The sequence below is a fragment of the Heptranchias perlo genome, chromosome 10 (genome assembly GCF_035084215.1).
Source record: "Heptranchias perlo isolate sHepPer1 chromosome 10, sHepPer1.hap1, whole genome shotgun sequence".
NCBI classification, from domain to species: domain Eukaryota; kingdom Metazoa; phylum Chordata; class Chondrichthyes; order Hexanchiformes; family Hexanchidae; genus Heptranchias; species Heptranchias perlo.
The window spans coordinates 4,073,673-4,095,907 of NC_090334.1; the positions used below are offsets into that span (position 1 = coordinate 4,073,673).

At 52.8% G+C, this 22,235-nt stretch overlaps 1 protein-coding gene across 1 annotated transcript in view; it reads left to right on the forward strand.

Annotated features, from left to right (window-relative positions):
* LOC137326085 (serine/threonine-protein kinase PAK 4-like) overlaps positions 1-22,235 on the forward strand; it is a 68,829-nt gene that overhangs the window by 13,301 nt on the left and 33,293 nt on the right. The window contains exons 2-5 of the mRNA XM_067990963.1: positions 1,198-1,878; positions 7,067-7,543; positions 8,703-8,836; positions 21,110-21,236. Of these exons, the coding sequence (XP_067847064.1) occupies positions 1,198-1,878; positions 7,067-7,543; positions 8,703-8,836; positions 21,110-21,236 (1,419 nt within the window). The remainder of the gene's footprint in view (positions 1-1,197; positions 1,879-7,066; positions 7,544-8,702; positions 8,837-21,109; positions 21,237-22,235) is intronic.

The window sequence follows — 22,235 nt, forward strand, 5'->3', positions numbered from 1 at the left end:
TCTGTGGAATCATTCTAATAAATCTTTTCTGCACCCTCTCTAAGGCCTTGACATCCTTCCTAAAGTGCGGTGCCCAGAACTGGACACAGTACTCCAGTTGTGGCAGAACCAGTGTTTTATAAAAGTTCATCATAACTTCCATACTTTTGTATTCTTTGCCTCTGTTTATAAAGCCCGTGATCCCTAATGCTTTTTTAACCACTTTCTCAACCTGTTCTACCAACTTCAAAGATTTGTGCACATAAACCCCCAGGTCTCTCTGTTCCTGCATCCCCTTTAGAATTGTACCATTTAGTTTATATTGTCTCTCCTCATTCTTCCTGCCAAAATGTATCACTTTGCACTTCTCTGCGTTAAATTTCATCTGCCATGTGTCTGCCCATTTCACCAACCTGTCTATATCGTCTTGAAGTCTATCACTATCCTCCTCACTGTTCCAAGTTTTGTTTCATCTGCAAATGTTGAAATTGTGCCCTGTGCACCAAGTCCAAGTCATTAATAAATATCAAAAAAAGCCGTGGTCCTGGTACCGACCCCTGGGGAATACCACTGTACACCTCCCTCCAGTCCGAAAAACAACCCTTCACCACTTCCTGTGGAGGCAGGAACCCTCACAACATTCAAGAAGCATTTGGATGAGCACTTGAAATGCCATAGCATACAAGGCTACGGACCAAATGCTGGAATATGGGATTAGAGTAGACAGGGCTTGATGGCCGGCGCGGACACGATGGGCCGAAGGGCCTCTATCCGTGCTGTATAACTCTATGACTCTGTTTCCTCTCACTTAGTCAATTTCGTATTCATGCTGCCACTGCCCCTGTTATTCCATTCAAACAGAGACACTCACTATGGGGGTTTCTCTGTTGGTTGGGCAATGTGTGTCTGACACCTGGCTAACCAAAAAGAAAAGAACTTCCTGTTTGCACAGGAAACGATGTATCAAAACCCACTGAAGACTTTACTCCTGTGATCTATTGAAGACTAGTTGAGCTCTCAGTTTCTAATTAGTTATCACCTGGCAATAAACACAACACCTTTTAAGATTCAAACTATCCGATCGGAAAGCTGGATTTTTGATTTAGGATCATGGATTGGACATGCAAATACAAATGGTTCCGTGACCTTTGACCTTGATTACTAGTCATGTTTCCTTCCTTCCTTCATTACTTCAATTGTTTTTTTTTTATTGGACAGCCCATCGTCCGTGGAAACGCGTCTGGAATCAATGGTTATATCACAGGGCTGCTATCGGACCTGCAGAAACTCTCGGTCACAAGATCCAACTCTTTACGGAGAAACACTGTTTGCTCGTCCCAGGGAAAGGAGTGGTTGCTGAAGAGAATTGAGGAAACTAACACCGAAGAAATGCTGCAAAAGCACCCAAATTCCACGAGACATTGGAGCAAGAGCTTCTCCAGGGGTCAACACGGAAGGAGTAAAGAAGAGAATAGAAGTCTCATCGCTAGGCTGAGTCTTCCAAAGTGTTCGTACCTGCAACAAAATGAGGGCGCGATCCACAAGAGCAGATCAATCCAGAATCTGTCCGTCCCCTCGTTGGAATACGAACGACAGGGGGCAAGGTCTATCCATCATTTTCCAAGTCATTCATCCGAACCCCAGAACTCCAAAGTAGCACCCGACGGAATTCCCACGGGACCCCCCTCTCCACGTGTGGTGAGCAGGTTGAGACCAGGGAGAAGGAACAGTATTGGCTGGAGACCCATGTCCTGCTTCTTCATTCAGTCCAGCTCAAAGCGGGCAAGAGAGCAGGGCTCGGGCACTGCCTCTGATGCAGGGCACCCACTCAACGCCACTCAATCAGCAGACCGCTTGCCAAACACTTCAGGAGGAGTCACGTCAGCCATCGAGACTCAGGTATGGGTCTTGGAACTGCTTTGGACTTGAGGTTATGAACCACAGTGCATCTACTTACCCCACGAGGCATTACATCTATATGAGGTGCATCATGCCCACTTGCCCTGAAACCTCTTTTTTATTTTCTGTTTATGTTTGGACAGAGGTGCAAGAAGAGGTTGTGGTAGCCTAGTGGTTAGGGTCCCAGACCAGCTACCCAGAGGTCGTGAGTTCAAATCCCACCGATGGCGAGTTGAATTCAACATTACGGGTAATTTGTGTGCTGGCAACTAGAAAAACCCACCATGATAACTGTCACAAAAACCTGGTTCACTAATGCCTCTCACTAAAGAACCTACATGTGACCCCAGTCCTACACGATGTGACTGGCCTAGCAAGCCACTCAGCTGTAAACAATTGCTACAGTAGGCCCACCACCTTCTTGGAGTAACTGGGGATGGTCAGTAAATCATAGAATGGTTACAGCATGGAAGGAGGACATTTGGCCCATCAAGTCCATGCCGGCTCTCTGCAAGAGCAATCCAGCTGGTCCCACCCTGTAGCCCTGCAATTTTTTTCCCTTCAAGTACTTATCCAATTGCCTTTTGAAAGCCACAATTGAATCTGTCTCCACCACCCCCTCAGGCAGTACATTCCAGATCATAACCACTCGCTGTGTAAAAAAGTTTTTCCTCATGACGCCTTTGGTTTTGTCAATCACCTTAAATCTGTGTCCTCTGGTCCTTGACACTTCAGCCAATGGGAACAGTTTCTCTCTATCTACTCTGTCTAGACCCTTCATGATTTTGAATACCTCTATCAAATCTCCTCGTAACCGTCTCTGTTCCAAGGAGAACAACCCCAGCTTCTCCAGTCTATCCACCTAACTGAAGTCTCTCATCCCTGGAATCATTCTAGTAAATCTCTTCTGCACCCTCTCTAAGGCCTTCACATCCTTCCTAAAGTGCAGTGCCCAGAACTGGACACAATGCTCCAGTTGTGGCTGAACCAGTGTTTTATAAAGGTTCATTGTAACCTCCTTGCTTTTGTACTCTAAGTCTCTATTTATAGAGCCCAGGATCCTGTATGCTTCCTTAACCGCTTTCTCAACCTGCCCTGCTACCTTCAACTATCTGTGCACATATACCCCCAGATCTCTCTGTGCCTGCATCCCTTTTAGAATTTAGAAACAACCGTTCACCACTACTCTCTGTTTCCTGTCACTTAGCCAATTTTGTATCCATGCTGCCACTGCCCCTTTTATTCCATGGGCTTAAACTTTGATGACAAGCCTATTATGCGGCACTTTATCAAACACCTTTTGGAAGTCCATATACATCACATCAACTGCATTGCCCTCATCGACCCTCTCTGTTACCTCATCAAAAAACTCTATCAAGTTAGTTAAACACGATTTGCCTTTAACAAATCCATGCTGGCTCTCCTTAATTAATCAACAATTGTCCAAGCGACTGTTAATTTTGTCCCGGATTATCATTTCTAAAAGTTTCCCCACCACTGAGGTTAAACTGACAGGCCCGTAGTTGCTGGGTTTATCCTTACACCCTTTTTTGAACAAGGGTGTAACATTTGCAATTCTCCAATCCTCTGGCACCACCCTCATATCTAAGGATGATTGGAAGATTATAACCAGCATGTCCATAATTTCCACCCTTACTTCCCTCAGCAATCTAGGATGACTTATCTACTTTAAGTACAGCCAGCCTTTCTAGTACCTCCTCTTTATCAATTTTTAGCCCATCCAGTATCTCGAATACCTCCTCTTTTATTGTAACTTTGGCAGCACCTTCTTCCTTGCTAAATATGACCTTGTCATTGCCGCCCACATCCCGAGAACAAATATTCATTATGTAATAAAAAAAAATTGATGTTTGCTAATGATACCAAATTAATGGGGTGTGGTAAACTATGCAGAACACGATAGGAGGGGTAGGTTAGCGGAGTGGGCAGGTAGATAACAGATTCAGGTCAATGCAGAGAAATATTTGACTCTAACAAGGAAAGAGGCAGTTTTAGTTCTTGGACAGGAAGTTGACAAGTGGATAATGTAATGGTAGGGGTGCGTCTAGGAAACAGTGACCAGACCATAATTAGGTTCTGTATCAAAATTAAAGAGGAGAGGCAACCATCAGAAGTAAAGTTATTTGATTGGAATGAGATAAAGAGGGAACTAGCCCAGATAAGCTGGAAAGAAAAATTAGTAAATGAGACGGTGCACAAATGTGAAACAGGAAATGATTAGGGTGCAGACTAGACATATTCCCACAGACAGTAATGCCGTACGCCATAAAATGACAACAACTTGCACTTATATAGCGCCCTTAATGTAGGAAAATGTCCCAAGGCATGTCACAGGAACATAATCAGACAGAAATTGGGAGCCAGCCAAAGAGGAGAAATTAGGACAGGTGACTAAAAGCTTAGTCTAAGAGGTAGGTTTTAAGGAGCATCTTAAAAGAGGAGAGGGAGGTGGAGAGGCAGAGAGGTTTAGAGAGGGAATTCCACAGCTTAGGGCGTAGGCAGCTACGGCATTGCTGCCAATGGTGGGGCGAAAGGAGCAGGGGATGCACCAGAGGCCAGCAGAGATCTGAGGGTTGTAGAGCTGGAGAAGGTTACAGAGATAGGGAGTGGCGAGGCCAGGCAGGGATTTGAATAAGAGGATGAGAATTTTAAAATCAAAGCTTTGGTGGACCAGGAGCCAATGTAGGTCAGCAAGCACAGAGGTGATTGGTGAACGGGACTTGCTGCGAGTTAGGATATGGGCAGCAGAATCTTCGATGAGCTGAAGTTTACCGACGGTGGAAGGTGGGAGGTTGGCCAGGAGAACATTGAAATACTCTAGTCTGGAGGTAACAAAAGCATATATGAGGGTTTCAGCAGCTGATGTGCTGAGGCAGGGGCGGAAACGGGTGATGGTACAGAGGTGGAAGTAGGCGGTCATGGCGATGGAGAGGATTTGGGGTCAGAAACTCATAGGGTCAAATAGGAGGCCAAGGTTGCGAACATTCTGGTTCAGCTTCAGACAGTGGCCAGGGAGAGGGTGGAGTCGGTGGCTAGGGAACGGAGTTTGTGGTGGGGACCAAAGACAATGACTTCGATTTTTCCAATTTGGAAGAAATTTTTGCTCATCCAGGACTGGATATTGGACAAGCAGTGTGACAAATCAGAGGCAGTGGGGGGATCGAGGGAGGTGGGGGTGAGGTAGAGCTGGGTGTCATCAGCGTACATGTGGAACCTGACGTTGTGTTTTCGGATGCTGCTGCCCCTCGGTGCCATGTCCGCTCATCGGGACAACGGAGGAGAGGTGTTTGAGGAGGATGGTGTGGTCAACCGTGTCAAAAGCTGCAGACAGGGAGGCGGGATCGTTTACTACGGTCACAGTCACAGAGGATGAGACTTTGATAAGGGCCGTTTCAGTACTGTGGCAGGGGCGGAAACCTGATTGGAGATGTTCAACTATGGGGTTGCGGGAAAAATGGGCACCGATTTTGGAGGTGACAACTCGTTCAAGGACTTTGGAGAGGAAAGGGAGGTTGGAGATGGGGAGGTAGTTTGTAAGGACAGAGGGATCATGGGTGGGTATTTTGAGGAGGGGATGATGAAGACAGATTCGAAAGGGAGGGGGACAGTACCTGAGGAGAAGGAAGATAAGCTGTGTGGTCAGTAGTTTAGTGGGATGAGGGTCGAGGGAGCAGGAGGTGGGTCTCATGAACAAGGTGTCATCAACCGTCAGCCAGGTTTCTGTCAAGGACTTGATGTTGATGCAATCATTCACAATAAGCTCATGGATGACATGGCAAGGACCTTGTTCGGAATTGAATGAACATTCTGGAGGGAGATGCGGAGAGGGGCAGGGATAGCTGATCCGCAGGCAGAGTTCACAGGGTCAGCGCTGGGAGGAGTGAGCGGGATGGGAAGGAGATTGGCAAGATTAGACCCCATCAGGCGCGCTGGGTGGGAAAGTCGGTGAGAGACCACGAGGGGGGAGTTGGGGTTTCTGCTGGTGAGGAGGCAGCGACGAGTGCCTCAATAGGCCCTTCGGAGGATACCAGGAGAGGCACTGAGGGAAGCTGTGGGCTTATCTAAGAGGCAGTCAAGCCTGGGACAGCGGCAGGAGAGTAGGAAGGTCGAAGAGTGCTGAAGAGTTGGGGGTAGGGATTTGGGCGGCAGGATACTCGAGAGGAGAGAAGTGAAAGGAGGCATGACTGGATGACAAGAAGGTGGGGAGACAAGGAGAGAAAGGCCAAAGATGGGTAAAGAGAAGAGAAAGGAAAAGGGAGATAGAAGTAATGGGCTCAGGCCCAGAATGGCAGCCAAAATATGCACACAAATGGACACAGGGAAACTCAGATCACATAGGTATGGCATAGATTACGATAGATATGTCCTGGTAGTAAACAGAGGATAGTGAGGAGACAATAAGAGAGAGTCCAAAGTTAAAGTCAGAGATCCTGTGGTGGGATGAAGTTGAAGATTGGGTGGGATCAGCTGGGAGCGCCGACGAAATGATGTCCAGGTTTGGAGATGTGTGTGGGGGACGAGTGAGCCCAGGAACTGATTGAGGGGCAGAGTATCAGTGGGCACACTGATGGAGGTTTTCGCATTGTAAACAGAGAGCTGAGGAGGTGTGGAGGATTGACCATGAGCCAGGATAGGTTGATCCAGGGGCCCAGCGGAGGTGAGGAGTGGCCTCAGTGATTAGTAATACATGCCAACGGATCCAATAGACCAGTGGAGGGGTATCAGCAACAATAGGAAGCAGGCGGTAAGCTGCAGAGCAAAGGTCATTCGGAAGTAATGGAGCAGGGTTGGGAACCGGCAGAAACATATGAGAGCTAGCTCAGCGTAGAGTGAAAAAATTCCCAGAATGGGAGCGGAAAACTGAGGACTAAGCAGCAGGCCAGATACTGAGGAGACTGGAGAAGAGAGTGTCTCTGTGAAGGGCTGGCTGGCAGGGCTGGATAGCTAGCAGATGGCCATACTGACACAGTCACCCACCAGCCCCTTGCAAATGAGATGCCCAATGCCGACCCCACAGACCCTGTCAGAGTTGGCACTGGAGGGCAGGTGCGATGCATCGGGATTGCAGTGGGGGGGGGGGGGGGGAGGGGCCTTGGATGTGTCACTCAGTGAGAGTTGTTTTGTTTGGAAGAGTTTAGTTGAATTCATGTTTGAATCTTTTCCAAAGGTAAACAACCAGCCCAGGGGACATGGAGGAATATTTCAGAGCAGTGCTCTGAGCCCCAGGCAAACCGTGACGAGGACCGTGGAGCAGAAGGAGCCAGGAGCCGTCTCACCACCAGCTTCTCCACCAAGCCCAATCCCTCAACTGCCGAGAGGGACCGTCACCCAGGGACGCCCAGGTCCGAGGGGAACTCGCTCCTACAAACCAACCAGCCCCTTGCCCAGCCCAGTTCAGCCATTGCCACCTCAAGCCAGTCTGCCTGCAGGAGGTCACAGGGTTACCCATGAGCAATTCAAGGCTGCCATGGCAACGGTGGTTAACCAGGGCAATCCCAGGAACTACCTGGAGTCCTTCAGTCAAATCGGAGAGGGCTCCACAGGCATCGTGTGTGTTGCAACAGAGAAGCACACAGGCCGGAAGGTGGCAGTGAAAAGGATGGACCTGAGGACACAACAACGACGAGAGTTGCTCTTCAATGAGGTAAGGGGAGAGGCGTTTCTGCTTCCCATAGTTACTGCACAAATGTCTACCTTGAAACGTGAAAAAATGCAGACACTCAACATGCTAATGATTGGAAATGGGCCAACATAAAAGGGGAGTATCTATTGGTTCGAGATAGAGTGAGGGGAGCATCAGTGGGCTCGAGGTAGAGTGAGGGGAGCATCGGTGGGTTTGAGGTACAGTGAGGGGAGTATCGGTGGGTTTGAGGTACAGTGAGGGGAGTATCGGTGGGTTTGAGGTACAGTGAGGGGAGTATCGGTGGGTTTGAGGTACAGTGAGGGGAGTATCGGTGGGTTTGAGGTACAGTGAGGGGAGTATCGGTGGGTTTGAGGTACAGTGAGGGGAGTATCGGTGGGTTTGAGGTACAGTGAGGGGAGTATCGGTGGGTTTGAGGTACAGTGAGGGGAGTATCGGTGGGTTTGAGGTACAGTGAGGGAAGTATCGGTGGGTTTGAGGTACAGTGAGGGGAGTATCGGTGGGTTTGAGGTACAGTGAGGGGAGTATCGGTGGGTTTGAGGTACAGTGAGGGGAGTATCGGTGGGTTTGAGGTACAGTGAGGGGAGTATCGGTGGGTTTGAGGTACAGTGAGGGGAGTATCGGTGGATTTGAGGTACAGTGAGGGGAGTATCGGTGGGTTTGAGGTACAGTGAGGGGAGTATCGGTGGATTTGAGGTACAGTGAGGGGAGTATCGGTGGGTTTGAGGTACAGTGAGGGGAGTATCGGTGGGTTTGAGGTACAGTGAGGGGAGTATCGGTGGGTTTGAGGTACAGTGAGGGGAGTATCGGTGGATTTGAGGTACAGTGAGGGGAGTATCGGTGGATTTGAGGTACAGTGAGGGGAGTATCGGTGGGTTTGAGGTACAGTGAGGGGAGTATCGGTGGGTTTGAGGTACAGTGAGGGGAGTATCGGTGGGTTTGAGGTACAGTGAGGGGAGTATCGGTGGGTTTGAGGTACAGTGAGGGGAGTATTGGTGGATTTGAGGTACAGTGAGGGGAGTATCGGTGGGTTTGAGGAACAGTGAGGGGAGTATCGGTGGGTTTGAGGTACAGTGAGGGGAGTATCGGTGGGTTTGAGGTACAGTCTTCCATGGAGAATTCGGTTACCATCACTGAGACGCTTTGTTGATTGATTTTTCAGGTTGTAATAATGAGGGATTATCACCATGACAACGTGGTGGAAATGTATAGCAGCCACCTGGTGGGGGACGAGCTGTGGGTCGTGATGGAGCTCTTGCAGGGCGGTGCACTCACTGATATCATTTCCCATACCAGGTACTGTTGCAGAATCCACTCCACTGAGTCAGACTGTGCGTTTTACCCGACGGCTGAATCAGACTGTGTCACTCCAACCTAGCCATGCTCTGTCTCCTTGCATTGTCAGTAAATATGAAGTACTACAGTTTGGTAATTAGATGTATAAAAGTAACAATTAAACTTTGAGTGATGTGGCTGAGCAGAGGGATTCGTGGCTTCAGGATCACAAGACATTTTGCTAGTGCTACGGGGAGGGTTTAAACTAGCTTGGCAGGGGAATGGGAACCTGAGCGTAGATTCGGAAGGGAGAGAAGCAGAGCTGGAAATGGAAGGCAGAAAATTAGTAAGTGAGTTTGGAAGGCAGCGGAAACAAAGGTTAGAAACTAGACAACAAATGACTTTGGCAGTGCTTAATGGTATATACCTCAATGCAAGAGGTCTTGTGAATAAGGCAAATGAGCTAAGGACACAGATAGACACGTGGAAGTAAAGTAGATAAATCGCCAGGCCCAGATGAAATGTATCCCAGGCTTTTAAGAGAAGCAAGTGAGGAAATTGCGGAGGCTCTGACCATCCTTTTCCAATCCTCCCTGGCTATAAGTGTGGTGCCTGAGGATTGGAGGACTGCCAATGTTGTACCGTTGTTTAAAAAGGGAGAAAGAGATAGACTGAGTAATTATAGGCCAGTCGGTCTAACCTCAGTGGTGGGCAAATTATTGAAATTGATTGAGGGGCAGCATAAATCATCATTTAGAAAGGCAAGGGTTAATTAAGGACAGTCAGCATGGATTTGTTAAGGGAAGGTCGTGTCTGACTAACTTGATTGAATTTTTTGAGCAAGTAACAAGGAGGGTGGATGAGGGTAACGCGTTTGATGTAGTGTACATGGATTTTAGCCAGGCCTTTGACAAGGTCCCACATGGCAGTCTGGTCAAAAAAGTAAAAGCCCATGGGATCCAAGGAAAAGTAGCAAATTGGATCCAAAATTGACTCAGTGGCAGGAAGCAAAGGGTAATGGTCGACGGGTGTTTTTGCGACTGGAAGGCTGTTTCCAGTGGGGTTCCGCAAAGCTCAGTACTCGGTCCCTTGCTTTTTGTGGTATATATTAATGATTTGGACTTGAATGTGGGGGGCTTGATCAAGAAGTTTGCAGATGATACAAAAATTGGCCATGTGGTTGATAGTGAGGAGGAAAGCTGTAGACTGCAGGAAGATATCAATGGACTGGTCAGGTGGGCAGAAAAGTGGCAAATGGAATTCAATCCAGAGAAGTGTGAGGTAATGCATTTGGGGAGAGCAAACAAGGCAAGGGAATACACAATAAATGGGAGGATACTGAGAGGTGTGGAGGAAGTGAGGGACCTTGGAGTGCATGTCCACAGATCCCTGAAGGTAGCAGGACAGGTAGATAAGGTGGTTAAAAAGGCATATGGGATACCTTCCTTTATTAGCCCAGGCATCGAATATAAGAGCAGGGAGGTTTTGCTTGAACTGTATAAAACACTGGCTAGGCCACAACTTGAGTACTGCATACAGTTCTGGTCACCACATTACAGGAAAGATGTGATTGCACTAGAGAGGAGATTTACGAGGATGTTGCCAGGGCTGGAGAATTGTAGCTATGAGAAAAGATTGGATAGGCTGGGGTTGTTTTCATTGGAACAAAGGAGGCTGAGGGGAGATTTAATTGAGGTGTATAAAATTATGACTTGACTCGATAGAGTGGATAGGGAGGACCTATTTCCCTTTTCAGAGAGGTCAGTGACCGGGGGGCATGAATTTAAAGTAATTGGTAGAAGGATTAGAGGGGAGTGAAGGGACTGGAACTCACTGCCTGAAAGGGTGGTAGAGGCAGAAACCCTTAACTCAATTAAAAAGTACTTGGATGTGTATTTGAAGTGCCGTAACCTACAGGGCTACGGACCAAGTGCTGGAAAGTGGGATTAAGCTGGATAGCTCTTTTACGGCCGGCACAAACACGATGGGCCGAATGGCCTCCTTCTGTGCCGTAACTTTCAATGATTCCATGATTAAAAGCAACACCTCGAGTGGATAAAGCCATAAAAAATCTCATGGAATACTGAGTTTTCTGACGAGTTATAGACTATAAAAGTTGAGGGTGTACCTTCATAAAACCTTAGTGTGACCATAGCTCGAGTCCTGTGTGCAGTTTTGGGTGCCACACGATAGGAAGAATGTTGAGGCAATAGGGAGGGTACAGCACAGATTGTGAGGACAATCCTTCTCCTTTTACTTTAATACAGGCTCATGGACTCGAAACGTCTGATCAATAATCTTTATTCATCAAATGAATATAAACCTAACATAAGCAGGACTTATGAGATAGAAACCTTTATACTCACAAGTAACAAACTCATCGGGGGTTTGTGCACTAAACCCTCTGACTGCTCACAGTAGTCTCTTCAAGACTATTTAGAGTCACTATTTAGAGTGCCCCATCTTTATATAGTTACGTACATGAGGTTAACATAAGGTTAGTACGTAAGTACGGCAGCAGTCACGTAGACAACTTCCCCTTCTCACGCTTGCGCATTGCGGCTCGCGCTGATTATTGTACTCCAGAAAATACACATGCTTCAGCAGTCAGGCTGGCCTTGGTGACAGCACTGCTTCATCCTCCCAGACATATCTCACACTCAATTATCTGCTCGTCGCTGAATTACCTCCACCCGTGCAGACATGCTGGCACCGAGCTCTCTCAGCATTATATTTCCAGCATGTAAAGTAAACCCTATCATTATCATTAATGATATTCTATCTTACTTACTATTCCTAACAGCTAGGTTGCTGCTTGGTATGAGGCAACACAATACTAAGAAACTGGGACTGTTTTATTAGAACAGAGGATGTTATGGGGTGATTTGATAAAGTTATTAAAATTATGAAGGGATAGAAACAGATTGTTTCCAGTTATTGAGCAGAGGGCACAATGGATTAGGCCAATTGCTCATGTCCCTTCAGCCCAGTCACACTCTGTCCCCCTACAGGTGTCACTCCAGCCCAGTCACACTCTGTCCCCCTACAGGTGTCCCTCCAGCCCAGTCACACTCTGTCCTCCTACAGGTGTCCCTCCAGCCCAGTCACACTCTGTCCTCCTACAGGTGTCCCTCCAGCCCAGTCACACTCTGTCCTCCTACAGGTGTCCCTCCAGCCCAGTCACACTCTGTCCTCCTACAGGTGTCCCTCCAGCCCAGTCACACTCTGTCCCCTACAGGTGTCCCTCCAGCCCAGTCACACTCTGTCCCCCTACAGGTGTCCCTCCAGCCCAGTCACACTCTGTCCCCTACAGGTGTCCCTCCAGCCCAGTCACACTCTGTCCCCTACAGGTGTCCCTCCAGCCCAGTCACACTCTGTCCTCCTACTGGTGTCCCTCCAGCCCAGTCACACTCTGTCCCCTACTGGTGTCCCTCCAGCCCAGTCACACTCTGTCCCCCTACAGGTGTCCCTCCAGCCCAGTCACACTCTGTCCCCCTACAGGTGTCCCTCCAGCCCAGTCACACCCTGTCCCCCTACAGGTGTCCCTCCAGCCCAGTCACACTCTGTCCCCCTACAGGTGTCCCTCCAGCCCAGTCACACTCTGTCCCCTACAGGTGTCCCTCCAGCCCAGTCACACTCTGTCCCCTACAGGTGTCCCTCCAGCCCAGTCACACTCTGTCCTCCTACAGGTGTCCCTCCAGCCCAGTCACACTCTGTCCCCTACAGGTGTCCCTCCAGCCCAGTCACACTCTGTCTCCTACAGGTGTCCCTCCAGCCCAGTCACACTCTGTCCTCCTACAGGTGTCCCTCCAGCCCAGTCACACTCTGCCCCCTACAGGTGTCCCTCCAGCCCAGTCACACTCTGTCCCCTACAGGTGTCCCTCCAGCCCAGTCACACTCTGTCCCCTACAGGTGTCCCTCCAGCCCAGTCACACTCTGTCCTCCTACAGGTGTCCCTCCAGCCCAGTCACACTCTGTCTCCTACAGGTGTCCCTCCAGCCCAGTCACACTCTGTCCCCTACAGGTGTCCCTCCAGCCCAGTCACACTCTGTCCCCTACAGGTGTCCCTCCAGCCCAGTCACATTCTGTCCCCTACAGGTGTCCCTCCAGCCCAGTCACACTCTGTCCTCCTACAGGTGTCCCTCCAGCCCAGTCACACTCTGTCCCCTACAGGTGTCCCTCCAGCCCAGTCACACTCTGTCCCCTACAGGTGTCCCTCCAGCCCAGTCACACTCTGTCCTCCTACAGGTGTCCCTCCAGCCCAGTCACACTCTGTCCCCTACAGGTGTCCCTCCAGCCCAGTCACACTCTGTCCCCTACAGGTGTCCCTCCAGCCCAGTCACACTCTGTCCCCCTACAGGTGTCCCTCCAGCCCAGTCACACTCTGTCCCCTACAGGTGTCCCTCCAGCCCAGTCACACTCTGTCCCCTACAGGTGTCCCTCCAGCCCAGTCACACTCTGTCCTCCTACAGGTGTCCCTCCAGCCCAGTCACACTCTGTCCCCTACAGGTGTCCCTCCAGCCCAGTCACACTCTGTCCCCTACAGGTGTCCCTCCAGCCCAGTCACACTCTGTCCCCTACAGGTGTCCCTCCAGCCCAGTCACACTCTGTCCCCTACAGGTGTCCCTCCAGCCCAGTCACACTCTGTCCTCCTACAGGTGTCCCTCCAGCCCAGTCACACTCTGTCCCCCTACAGGTGTCCCTCCAGCCCAGTCACACTCTGTCCCCTACAGGTGTCCCTCCAGCCCAGTCACACTCTGTCCCCCTACAGGTGTCCCTCCAGCCCAGTCACACTCTGTCCCCCTACAGGTGTCCCTCCAGCCCAGTCACACTCTGTCCCCTACAGGTGTCCCTCCAGCCCAGTCACACTCTGTCCCCCTACAGGTGTCCCTCCAGCCCAGTCACACTCTGTCCCCTACAGGTGTCCCTCCAGCCCAGTCACACTCTGTCCCCCTACAGGTGTCCCTTCAGCCCAGTCACACTCTGTCCCCCTACAGGTGTCCCTCCAGCCCAGTCACACTCTGTCCCCCTAAAGGTGTCCCTCCAGCCCAGTCACATTCTGTCCCCCTACAGGTGTCCCTCCAGCCCAGTCACACTCTGTCTCCTACAGGTGTCCCTCCAGCCCAGTCACACTCTGTCCCCTACAGGTGTCCCTCCAGCCCAGTCACACTCTGTCTCCTACAGGTGTCCCTCCAGCCCAGTCACACTCTGTCTCCTACAGGTGTCCTCCAGCCCAGTCACACTCTGTCCCCCTACAGGTGTCCCTCCAGCCCAGTCACACTCTGTCCCCTACAGGTGTCCCTCCAGCCCAGTCACACTCTGTCCCCCTACAGGTGTCCCTCCAGCCCAGTCACACTCTGTCCCCTACAGGTGTCCCTCCAGCCCAGTCACCCTCTGTCCCCCTACAGGTGTCCCTCCAGCCCAGTCACACTCTGTCCCCTACAGGTGTCCCTCCAGCCCAGTCACACTCTGTCCCCTACAGGTGTCCCTCCAGCCCAGTCACCCTCTGTCCCCCTACAGGTGTCCCTCCAGCCCAGTCACCCTCTGTCCCCCTACAGGTGTCCCTCCAGCCCAGTCACACTCTGTCCCCTACAGGTGTCCCTCCAGCCCAGTCACACTCTGTCCCCCTACAGGTGTCCCTCCAGCCCAGTCACCCTCTGTCCCCCTACAGGTGTCCCTCCAGCCCAGTCACACTCTGTCCCCTACAGGTGTCCCTCCAGCCCAGTCACACTCTGTCTCCTACAGGTGTCCCTCCAGCCCAGTCACACTCTGTCCCCTACAGGTGTCCCTCCAGCCCAGTCACACTCTGTCCCCCTACAGGTGTCCCTCCAGCCCAGTCACACTCTGTCCCCTACAGGTGTCCCTCCAGCCCAGTCACACTCTGTCCCCCTACAGGTGTCCCTCCAGCCCAGTCACACTCTGTCCCCCTACAGGTGTCACTCCAACCCAATCATAGAATCATAGAATGGTTACAGCACAGAAGGAGGCCATTCGGCCTGTCGAGCCTGTGCTTGCTCTCTGTAGGAGCAATCCAGCTAGTCCCACTCCCCCGCTCTATCCCCGTAGCCCTGCAAATTGTTTTCCTTCAAGTACTTATTCAATTCCCTTTTGAAAGCCACGATTGAATCTGCCTCCACCACCCCCTCAGGCAGTGCATTCCAGATCCTAACCACTCGCTGTGTAAAAAAGTTTTTCCTCATGTCACCTTTGGTTCTTTTGCCAATCATCTTAAATCTATGACCTCTGGTCCTTGACACTTCCGCCAATGGGAAGAGTTTCTCCCGATTTACTCTGTCTAGACCCTTCATGATTTTGAATACCTCTATCAAATCTCCTCGCAACCGTCTCTGTTCGAAGGAGAACAACTCCAGCTTCTCAAACCACGTAACTGAAGTCCCTCATCCCTGGAATCATTCTCGTAAATCTTTTCTGCACCCTCTCTAAGGTCTTCATCATTCCTAAAGTGCGGTGCCCTGAACTGGACACAATACTCCAGTTGTGGTCGAGCCAGTGTTTTATAAAGGTTCATCATAACTTCCATACTTTTGTACTCTAAGCTTCTATTTATAAAGCCCAGGATCCCATCTGCTTTTTTAACTGCTTTCTCAACCTTCCCTGCCTCCTTCAGTGATTTGTGCTCATAGACCCCCAGGTCACTCTGTTCCGACACCCCCTTTAGAGTTGTGCCCTCTAGTTTATATTGCCTCTCCTCGTTCTTCCTGCCGAAATGTATCACTTTGCACTTCTCTGCATTAAATTTCATCTGCCATGTGTCTGCCCAACTCACCAGCCTGTCTATATCCTCTTGAAGTCTATCACTATCCTCCTCACTGATTACTACCCTTCCAAGTTTTGTTTCATCTGCATTTTTGAAATTGTGCCCTGTACACCCAAGTCCAAGTCATTAATATATTTCAAGAAAAGCAGTAGTCTCAGTACTGACCCCTGGGGAACACCACTGTACACCTCCCTCCAGTTCGAAAAACAACCGTTCACCACTACTCTCTTATCCTGTCACTTAGCCAGTTTTGTATCCATGCTGCCACTGCCCCTTTATTCCATGGGCTTCAACTTTGCTGACAAACCTATTATGTGGCACTTTATTAAACACCTTTTGAAAGTCCATATACACAACATCAACTGCATTGCCCTCATCAACACTCTCTGTTACCTCATCAAAAAAGTCAATCAAGTTAATTAAAGACGATTTGCCTTTAACATCCGTGCTGGCTTTACTTAATTAATCCACTTGTCCAAGTGACTGTTAATTTTGTCCCGGATTATCGTTTCTAAAAGTTTCCCCACCACTGTAGTTGCTGGCTTTATTTTGAACAAGGGTGTAACATTTGCAATTCTCACTCTGTCCCCTACAGGTGTCCCTCCAGCCCAGTCACACTCTGTCCCCCTACAGGTGTCCCTCCAGCCCAGTCACACTCTGTCCCCCTACAGGTGTCCCTCCAGCCCAGTCACACTCTGTCCCCCTACAGGTGTCCCTCCAGCCCAGTCACACTCTGTCCTCCTACAGGTGTCCCTCCAGCCCAGTCACACTCTGTCCCCTACAGGTGTCCCTCCAGCCCAGTCACATTCTGTCCCCCTACAGGTGTCCCTCCAGCCCAGTCACACTCTGTCCTCCTACAGGTGTCCCTCCAGCCCAGTCACACTCTGTCCCCTACAGGTGTCCCTCCAGCCCAGTCACATTCTGTCCCCCTACAGGTGTCCCTCCAGCCCAGTCACACTCTGTCCTCCTACAGGTGTCCCTCCAGCCCAGTCACACTCTGTCCCCCTACAGGTGTCCCTCCAGCCCAGTCACACTCTGTCCCCTACAGGTGTCCCTCCAGCCCAGTCACACTCTGTCCCCCTACAGGTGTCCCTCCAGCCCAGTCACACTCTGTCCCCCTACAGGTGTCCCTCCAGCCCAGTCACACTCTGTCCCCTACAGGTGTCCCTCCAGCCCAGTCACACTCTGTCCCCCTACAGGTGTCCCTTCAGCCCAGTCACACTCTGTCCCCCTACAGGTGTCCCTCCAGCCCAGTCACACTCTGTCCCCCTACAGGTGTCCCTCCAGCCCAGTCACACTCTGTCCCCTACAGGTGTCCCTCCAGCCCAGTCACATTCTGTCCCCCTACAGGTGTCCCTCCAGCCCAGTCACACTCTGTCCCCTACAGGTGTCCCTCCAGCCCAGTCACACTCTGTCCCCTACAGGTGTCCCTCCAGCCCAGTCACACTCTGTCCCCCTACAGGTGTCCCTCCAGCCCAGTCACACTCTGTCCCCCTACAGGTGTCCCTCCAGCCCAGTCACACTCTGTCCCCCTACAGGTGTCCCTCCAGCCCAGTCACACTCTGTCCCCTACAGGTGTCCCTCCAGCCCAGTCACACTCTGTCCCCCTACAGGTGTCCCTCCAGCCCAGTCACACTCTGTCCCCTACAGGTGTCCCTCCAGCCCAGTCACACTCTGTCCCCTACAGGTGTCCCTCCAGCCCAGTCACACTCTGTCCCCTACAGGTGTCCCTCCAGCCCAGTCACACTCTGTCCCCCTACAGGTGTCCCTCCAGCCCAGTCACATTCTGCTTCCTACGGGTGTCACTCCAGCCCAGTCACACTCTGTCCCCTACAGGTGTCCCTCCAGCCCAGTCACACTCTGTCCCCCTACAGGTGTCCCTCCAGCCCAGTCACACTCTGTCCCCTACAGGTGTCCCTCCAGCCCAGTCACACTCTGTCCCCTACAGGTGTCCCTCCAGCCCAGTCACACTCTGTCCCCTACAGGTGTCCCTCCAGCCCAGTCACACTCTGTCCCCCTACAGGTGTCCCTCCAGCCCAGTCACACTCTGTCCCCCTACAGGTGTCCCTCCAGCCCAGTCACACTCTGTCCCCCTACAGGTGTCCCTCCAGCCCAGTCACACTCTGTCCCCTACAGGTGTTACTCCAGCCCAGTCACACTCTGTCCCCCTACAGGTGTCCCTCCAGCGCAGTCACACTCTGTCCCCCAACAGGTGTCCCTCCAGCCCAGTCACACTCTGTCCCCTACAGGTGTCCCTCCAGCCCAGTCACACTCTGTCCCCCTACAGGTGTCACTCCAGCCCAGTCACACTCTGTCCCCCTACAGGTGTCACTCCAGCCCAGTCACACTCTGTCCCCCTACAGGGGTCCCTCCAGCCCAGTCACACTCTGTCCCCTACAGGTGTCCCTCCAGCCCAGTCACACTCTGTCCCCCTACAGGTGTCCCTCCAGCCCAGTCACACTCTGTCCCCTACAGGTGTCCCTCCAGCCCAGTCACACTCTGTCCCCCGACAGGTGTCCCTCCAGCCCAGTCACACTCTGTCCCCCTACAGGTGTCCCTCCAGCCCAGTCACACTCTGTCCCCTACAGGTGTCCCTCCAGCCCAGTCACACTCTGTCCCCTACAGGTGTCCCTCCAGCCCAGTCACACTCCGTCCCCTACAGGTGTCCCTCCAGCCCAGTCACACTCTGTCCCCCTACTGGTGTCCCTCCAGCCCAGTCACCCTCTGTCCCCTACAGGTGTCCCTCCAGCCCAGTCACACTCTGTCCCCTACAGGTGTCCCTCCAGCCCAGTCACACTCTGTCCCCTACAGGTGTCCCTCCAGCCCAGTCACACTCTGTCCCCTACAGGTGTCCCTCCAGCCCGGTCACACTCTGTCCCCTACAGGTGTCCCTCCAGCCCAGTCACACTCTGTCCCCTACAGGTGTCCCTCCAGCCCAGTCACACTCTGTCCTCCTACAGGTGTCCCTCCAGCCCAGTCACACTCTGTCCCCTACAGGTGTCCCTCCAGCCCAGTCACACTCTGTCCCCTACAGGTGTCCCTCCAGCCCAGTCACACTCTGTCCCCTTCAGGTGTCCCTCCAGCCCGGTCACACTCTGTCCCCTACAGGTGTCCCTCCAGCCCAGTCACACTCTGTCCCCCTACAGGTGTCCCTCCAGCCCAGTCACACTCTGTCCCCTACAGGTGTCCCTCCAGCCCAGTCACACTCTGTCCCCTACAGGTGTCCCTCCAGCCCAGTCACACTCTGTCCCCTACAGGTGTCCCTCCAGCCCAGTCACACTCTGTCCCCCTACAGGTGTCCCTCCAGCCCAGTCACATTCTGCTTCCTACGGGTGTCACTCCAGCCCAGTCACACTCTGTCCCCTACAGGTGTCCCTCCAGCCCAGTCACACTCTGTCCCCCTACAGGTGTCCCTCCAGCCCAGTCACACTCTGTCCCCTACAGGTGTCCCTCCAGCCCAGTCACACTCTGTCCCCTACAGGTGTCCCTCCAGCCCAGTCACACTCTGTCCCCTACAGGTGTCCCTCCAGCCCAGTCACACTCTGTCCCCCTACAGGTGTCCCTCCAGCCCAGTCACACTCTGTCCCCCTACAGGTGTCCCTCCAGCCCAGTCACACTCTGTCCCCTACAGGTGTTACTCCAGCCCAGTCACACTCTGTCCCCCTACAGGTGTCCCTCCAGCGCAGTCACACTCTGTCCCCCAACAGGTGTCCCTCCAGCCCAGTCACACTCTGTCCCCTACAGGTGTCCCTCCAGCCCAGTCACACTCTGTCCCCCTACAGGTGTCACTCCAGCCCAGTCACACTCTGTCCCCCTACAGGTGTCACTCCAGCCCAGTCACACTCTGTCCCCCTACAGGGGTCCCTCCAGCCCAGTCACACTCTGTCCCCTACAGGTGTCACTCCAGCCCAGTCACACTCTGTCCCCCTACAGGTGTCCCTCCAGCCCAGTCACACTCTGTCCCCTACAGGTGTCCCTCCAGCCCAGTCACACTCTGTCCCCCGACAGGTGTCCCTCCAGCCCAGTCACACTCTGTCCCCCTACAGGTGTCCCTCCAGCCCAGTCACACTCTGTCCCCTACAGGTGTCCCTCCAGCCCAGTCACACTCTGTCCCCTACAGGTGTCCCTCCAGCCCAGTCACACTCCGTCCCCTACAGGTGTCCCTCCAGCCCAGTCACACTCTGTCCCCCTACTGGTGTCCCTCCAGCCCAGTCACCCTCTGTCCCCTACAGGTGTCCCTCCAGCCCAGTCACACTCTGTCCCCTACAGGTGTCCCTCCAGCCCAGTCACACTCTGTCCCCTACAGGTGTCCCTCCAGCCCAGTCACACTCTGTCCCCTACAGGTGTCCCTCCAGCCCGGTCACACTCTGTCCCCCTACAGGTGTCCCTCCAGCCCAGTCACACTCTGTCCCCTACAGGTGTCCCTCCAGCCCAGTCACACTCTGTCCTCCTACAGGTGTCCCTCCAGCCCAGTCACACTCTGTCCCCTACAGGTGTCCCTCCAGCCCAGTCACACTCTGTCCCCTACAGGTGTCCCTCCAGCCCAGTCACACTCTGTCCCCTTCAGGTGTCCCTCCAGCCCGGTCACACTCTGTCCCCTACAGGTGTCCCTCCAGCCCAGTCACACTCTGTCCCCCTACAGGTGTCCCTCCAGCCCAGTCACACTCTGTCCCCTACAGGTGTCCCTCCAGCCCAGTCACACTCTGTCTCCTACAGGTGTCCCTCCAGCCCAGTCACACTCTGTCCCCCTACAGGTGTCCCTCCAGCCCAGTCACACTCTGTCCCCCTACAGGTGTCCCTCCAGCCCAGTCACACTCTGTCCCCTACAGGTGTCCCTCCAGCCCAGTCACACTCTGTCTCCTACAGGTGTCCCTCCAGCCCAGTCACACTCTGTCCCCCTACAGGTGTCCCTCCAGCCCAGTCACACTCTGTCCCCTACAGGTGTCCCTCCAGCCCAGTCACACTCTGTCCCCTACAGGTGTCCCTCCAGCCCAGTCACACTCTGTCCCCTACAGGTGTCCCTCCAGCCCAGTCACACTCTGTCCCCTACAGGTGTCCCTCCAGCCCGGTCACACTCTGTCCCCTACAGGTGTCCCTCCAGCCCAGTCACACTCTGTCCCCTACAGGTGTCCCTCCAGCCCAGTCACACTCTGTCCCCTACAGGTGTCCCTCCAGCCCAGTCACACTCTGTCCCCCTACAGGTGTCCCTCCAGCCCAGTCACACTCTGTCCCCTACAGGTGTCCCTCCAGCCCAGTCACACTCTGTCCCCCTACAGGTGTCCCTCCAGCCCAGTCACATTCTGTCCCCCTACAGGTGTCCCTCCAGCCCAGTCACACTCTGTCCCCTACAGGTGTCCCTCCAGCCCAGTCACACTCTGTCCCCCTACAGGTGTCCCTCCAGCCCAGTCACACTCTGTCCCCTACAGGTGTCCCTCCAGCCCAGTCACACTCTGTCCCCCTACAGGTTTCTGACTGATGCTATTCAGTAATTTCCCTGCATTGAATTTCTTCCACAGGATGGATGAGGAGCAGATTGCGACTGTTTGCCTGTCAATATTGAAGGCTCTGGCCTACCTCCATTCCCAGGGTGTGATCCATAGAGATATCAAGAGTGACTCCATTCTGCTCACACTCGATGGACGGGTAAGAGACAACACTGCTTAATGTTTAAATTGTATCACTCAGAAGTGCAATCGTTGCTGGATTCATCATCCAGTGTGATACTGAGGCCCACACAGAGCAGGGAGGGCCCAGGCTACATCCCCGGCCTGCTCTGGCCTCAGGCAGTGGAAGGTGGCAGTCGTGCTGCTCCAGTTGGGACTCTTTGGCTCTGGGCCAAGGTGGGCAAACATTGCTCACTGTCCAGTGGCCCCTGCTGGCAAGGTCTGGGTTACTGATTGTGATGGAAGCACAGGCCAAGGCTGGGCTGTGAATACTAGAAGGGGACCAGCTGCTGACACTTGATGCCTGGGCTCACCCGTAAAGGGGCCTGGGGCCAAGTACTGGGGCAGCCAAGTCACGGCCCCTCACTGCAGCACCAGTCAGGGGGGAAAGGTTAAGCCGTGGGGCAGGGACTGGGGTCATTGGGGAGTGCGAGTCTGGTACCAAATCTCCACCGGTTACACTGCCCCCGTGAGTATGGTGGGGACGGGACTTCTGCCCACTCACTGGTTGCAACTCTGACCTCGGCCCACTTCCCAGGGGTCAGGCACAATTAAATGCATCATGCAGGCAGTCATGGCATTTACAGCACAGCTGGAGCAACTCTCTCAGATGGGGGAAGGGTCTCACAGCATGTCCTGCTGCAATGTTAGCCTACCCGCAGTCTGCCGAGAAATGAGAAAAATACCAAAAACATCTCCCTCTCTCTCTCTCTCTCTGTCTCTGTCTCTATCTCACTCCTCTCTCTCTCTCTATCTCTCTGTGTGTGTCTCTCTCTCTCTCTCTCATTACCTGATTGTCTCTCTCTCTCTCCTTTTCTCACACTCTCTCTCCTTCTGTCTCTGTTTCTGTCTCTGTCTTTGTCTCTCTCTCTCTCTCTCTCTCACACTGTCTGTCTCTGTCTCTCTTTCTTTCTCTCTCTCTCTCTCACTGTCTCTCTCTCACTGCGTGTCTGTCTCTGTCTCTCTCTCTCTCACTGTC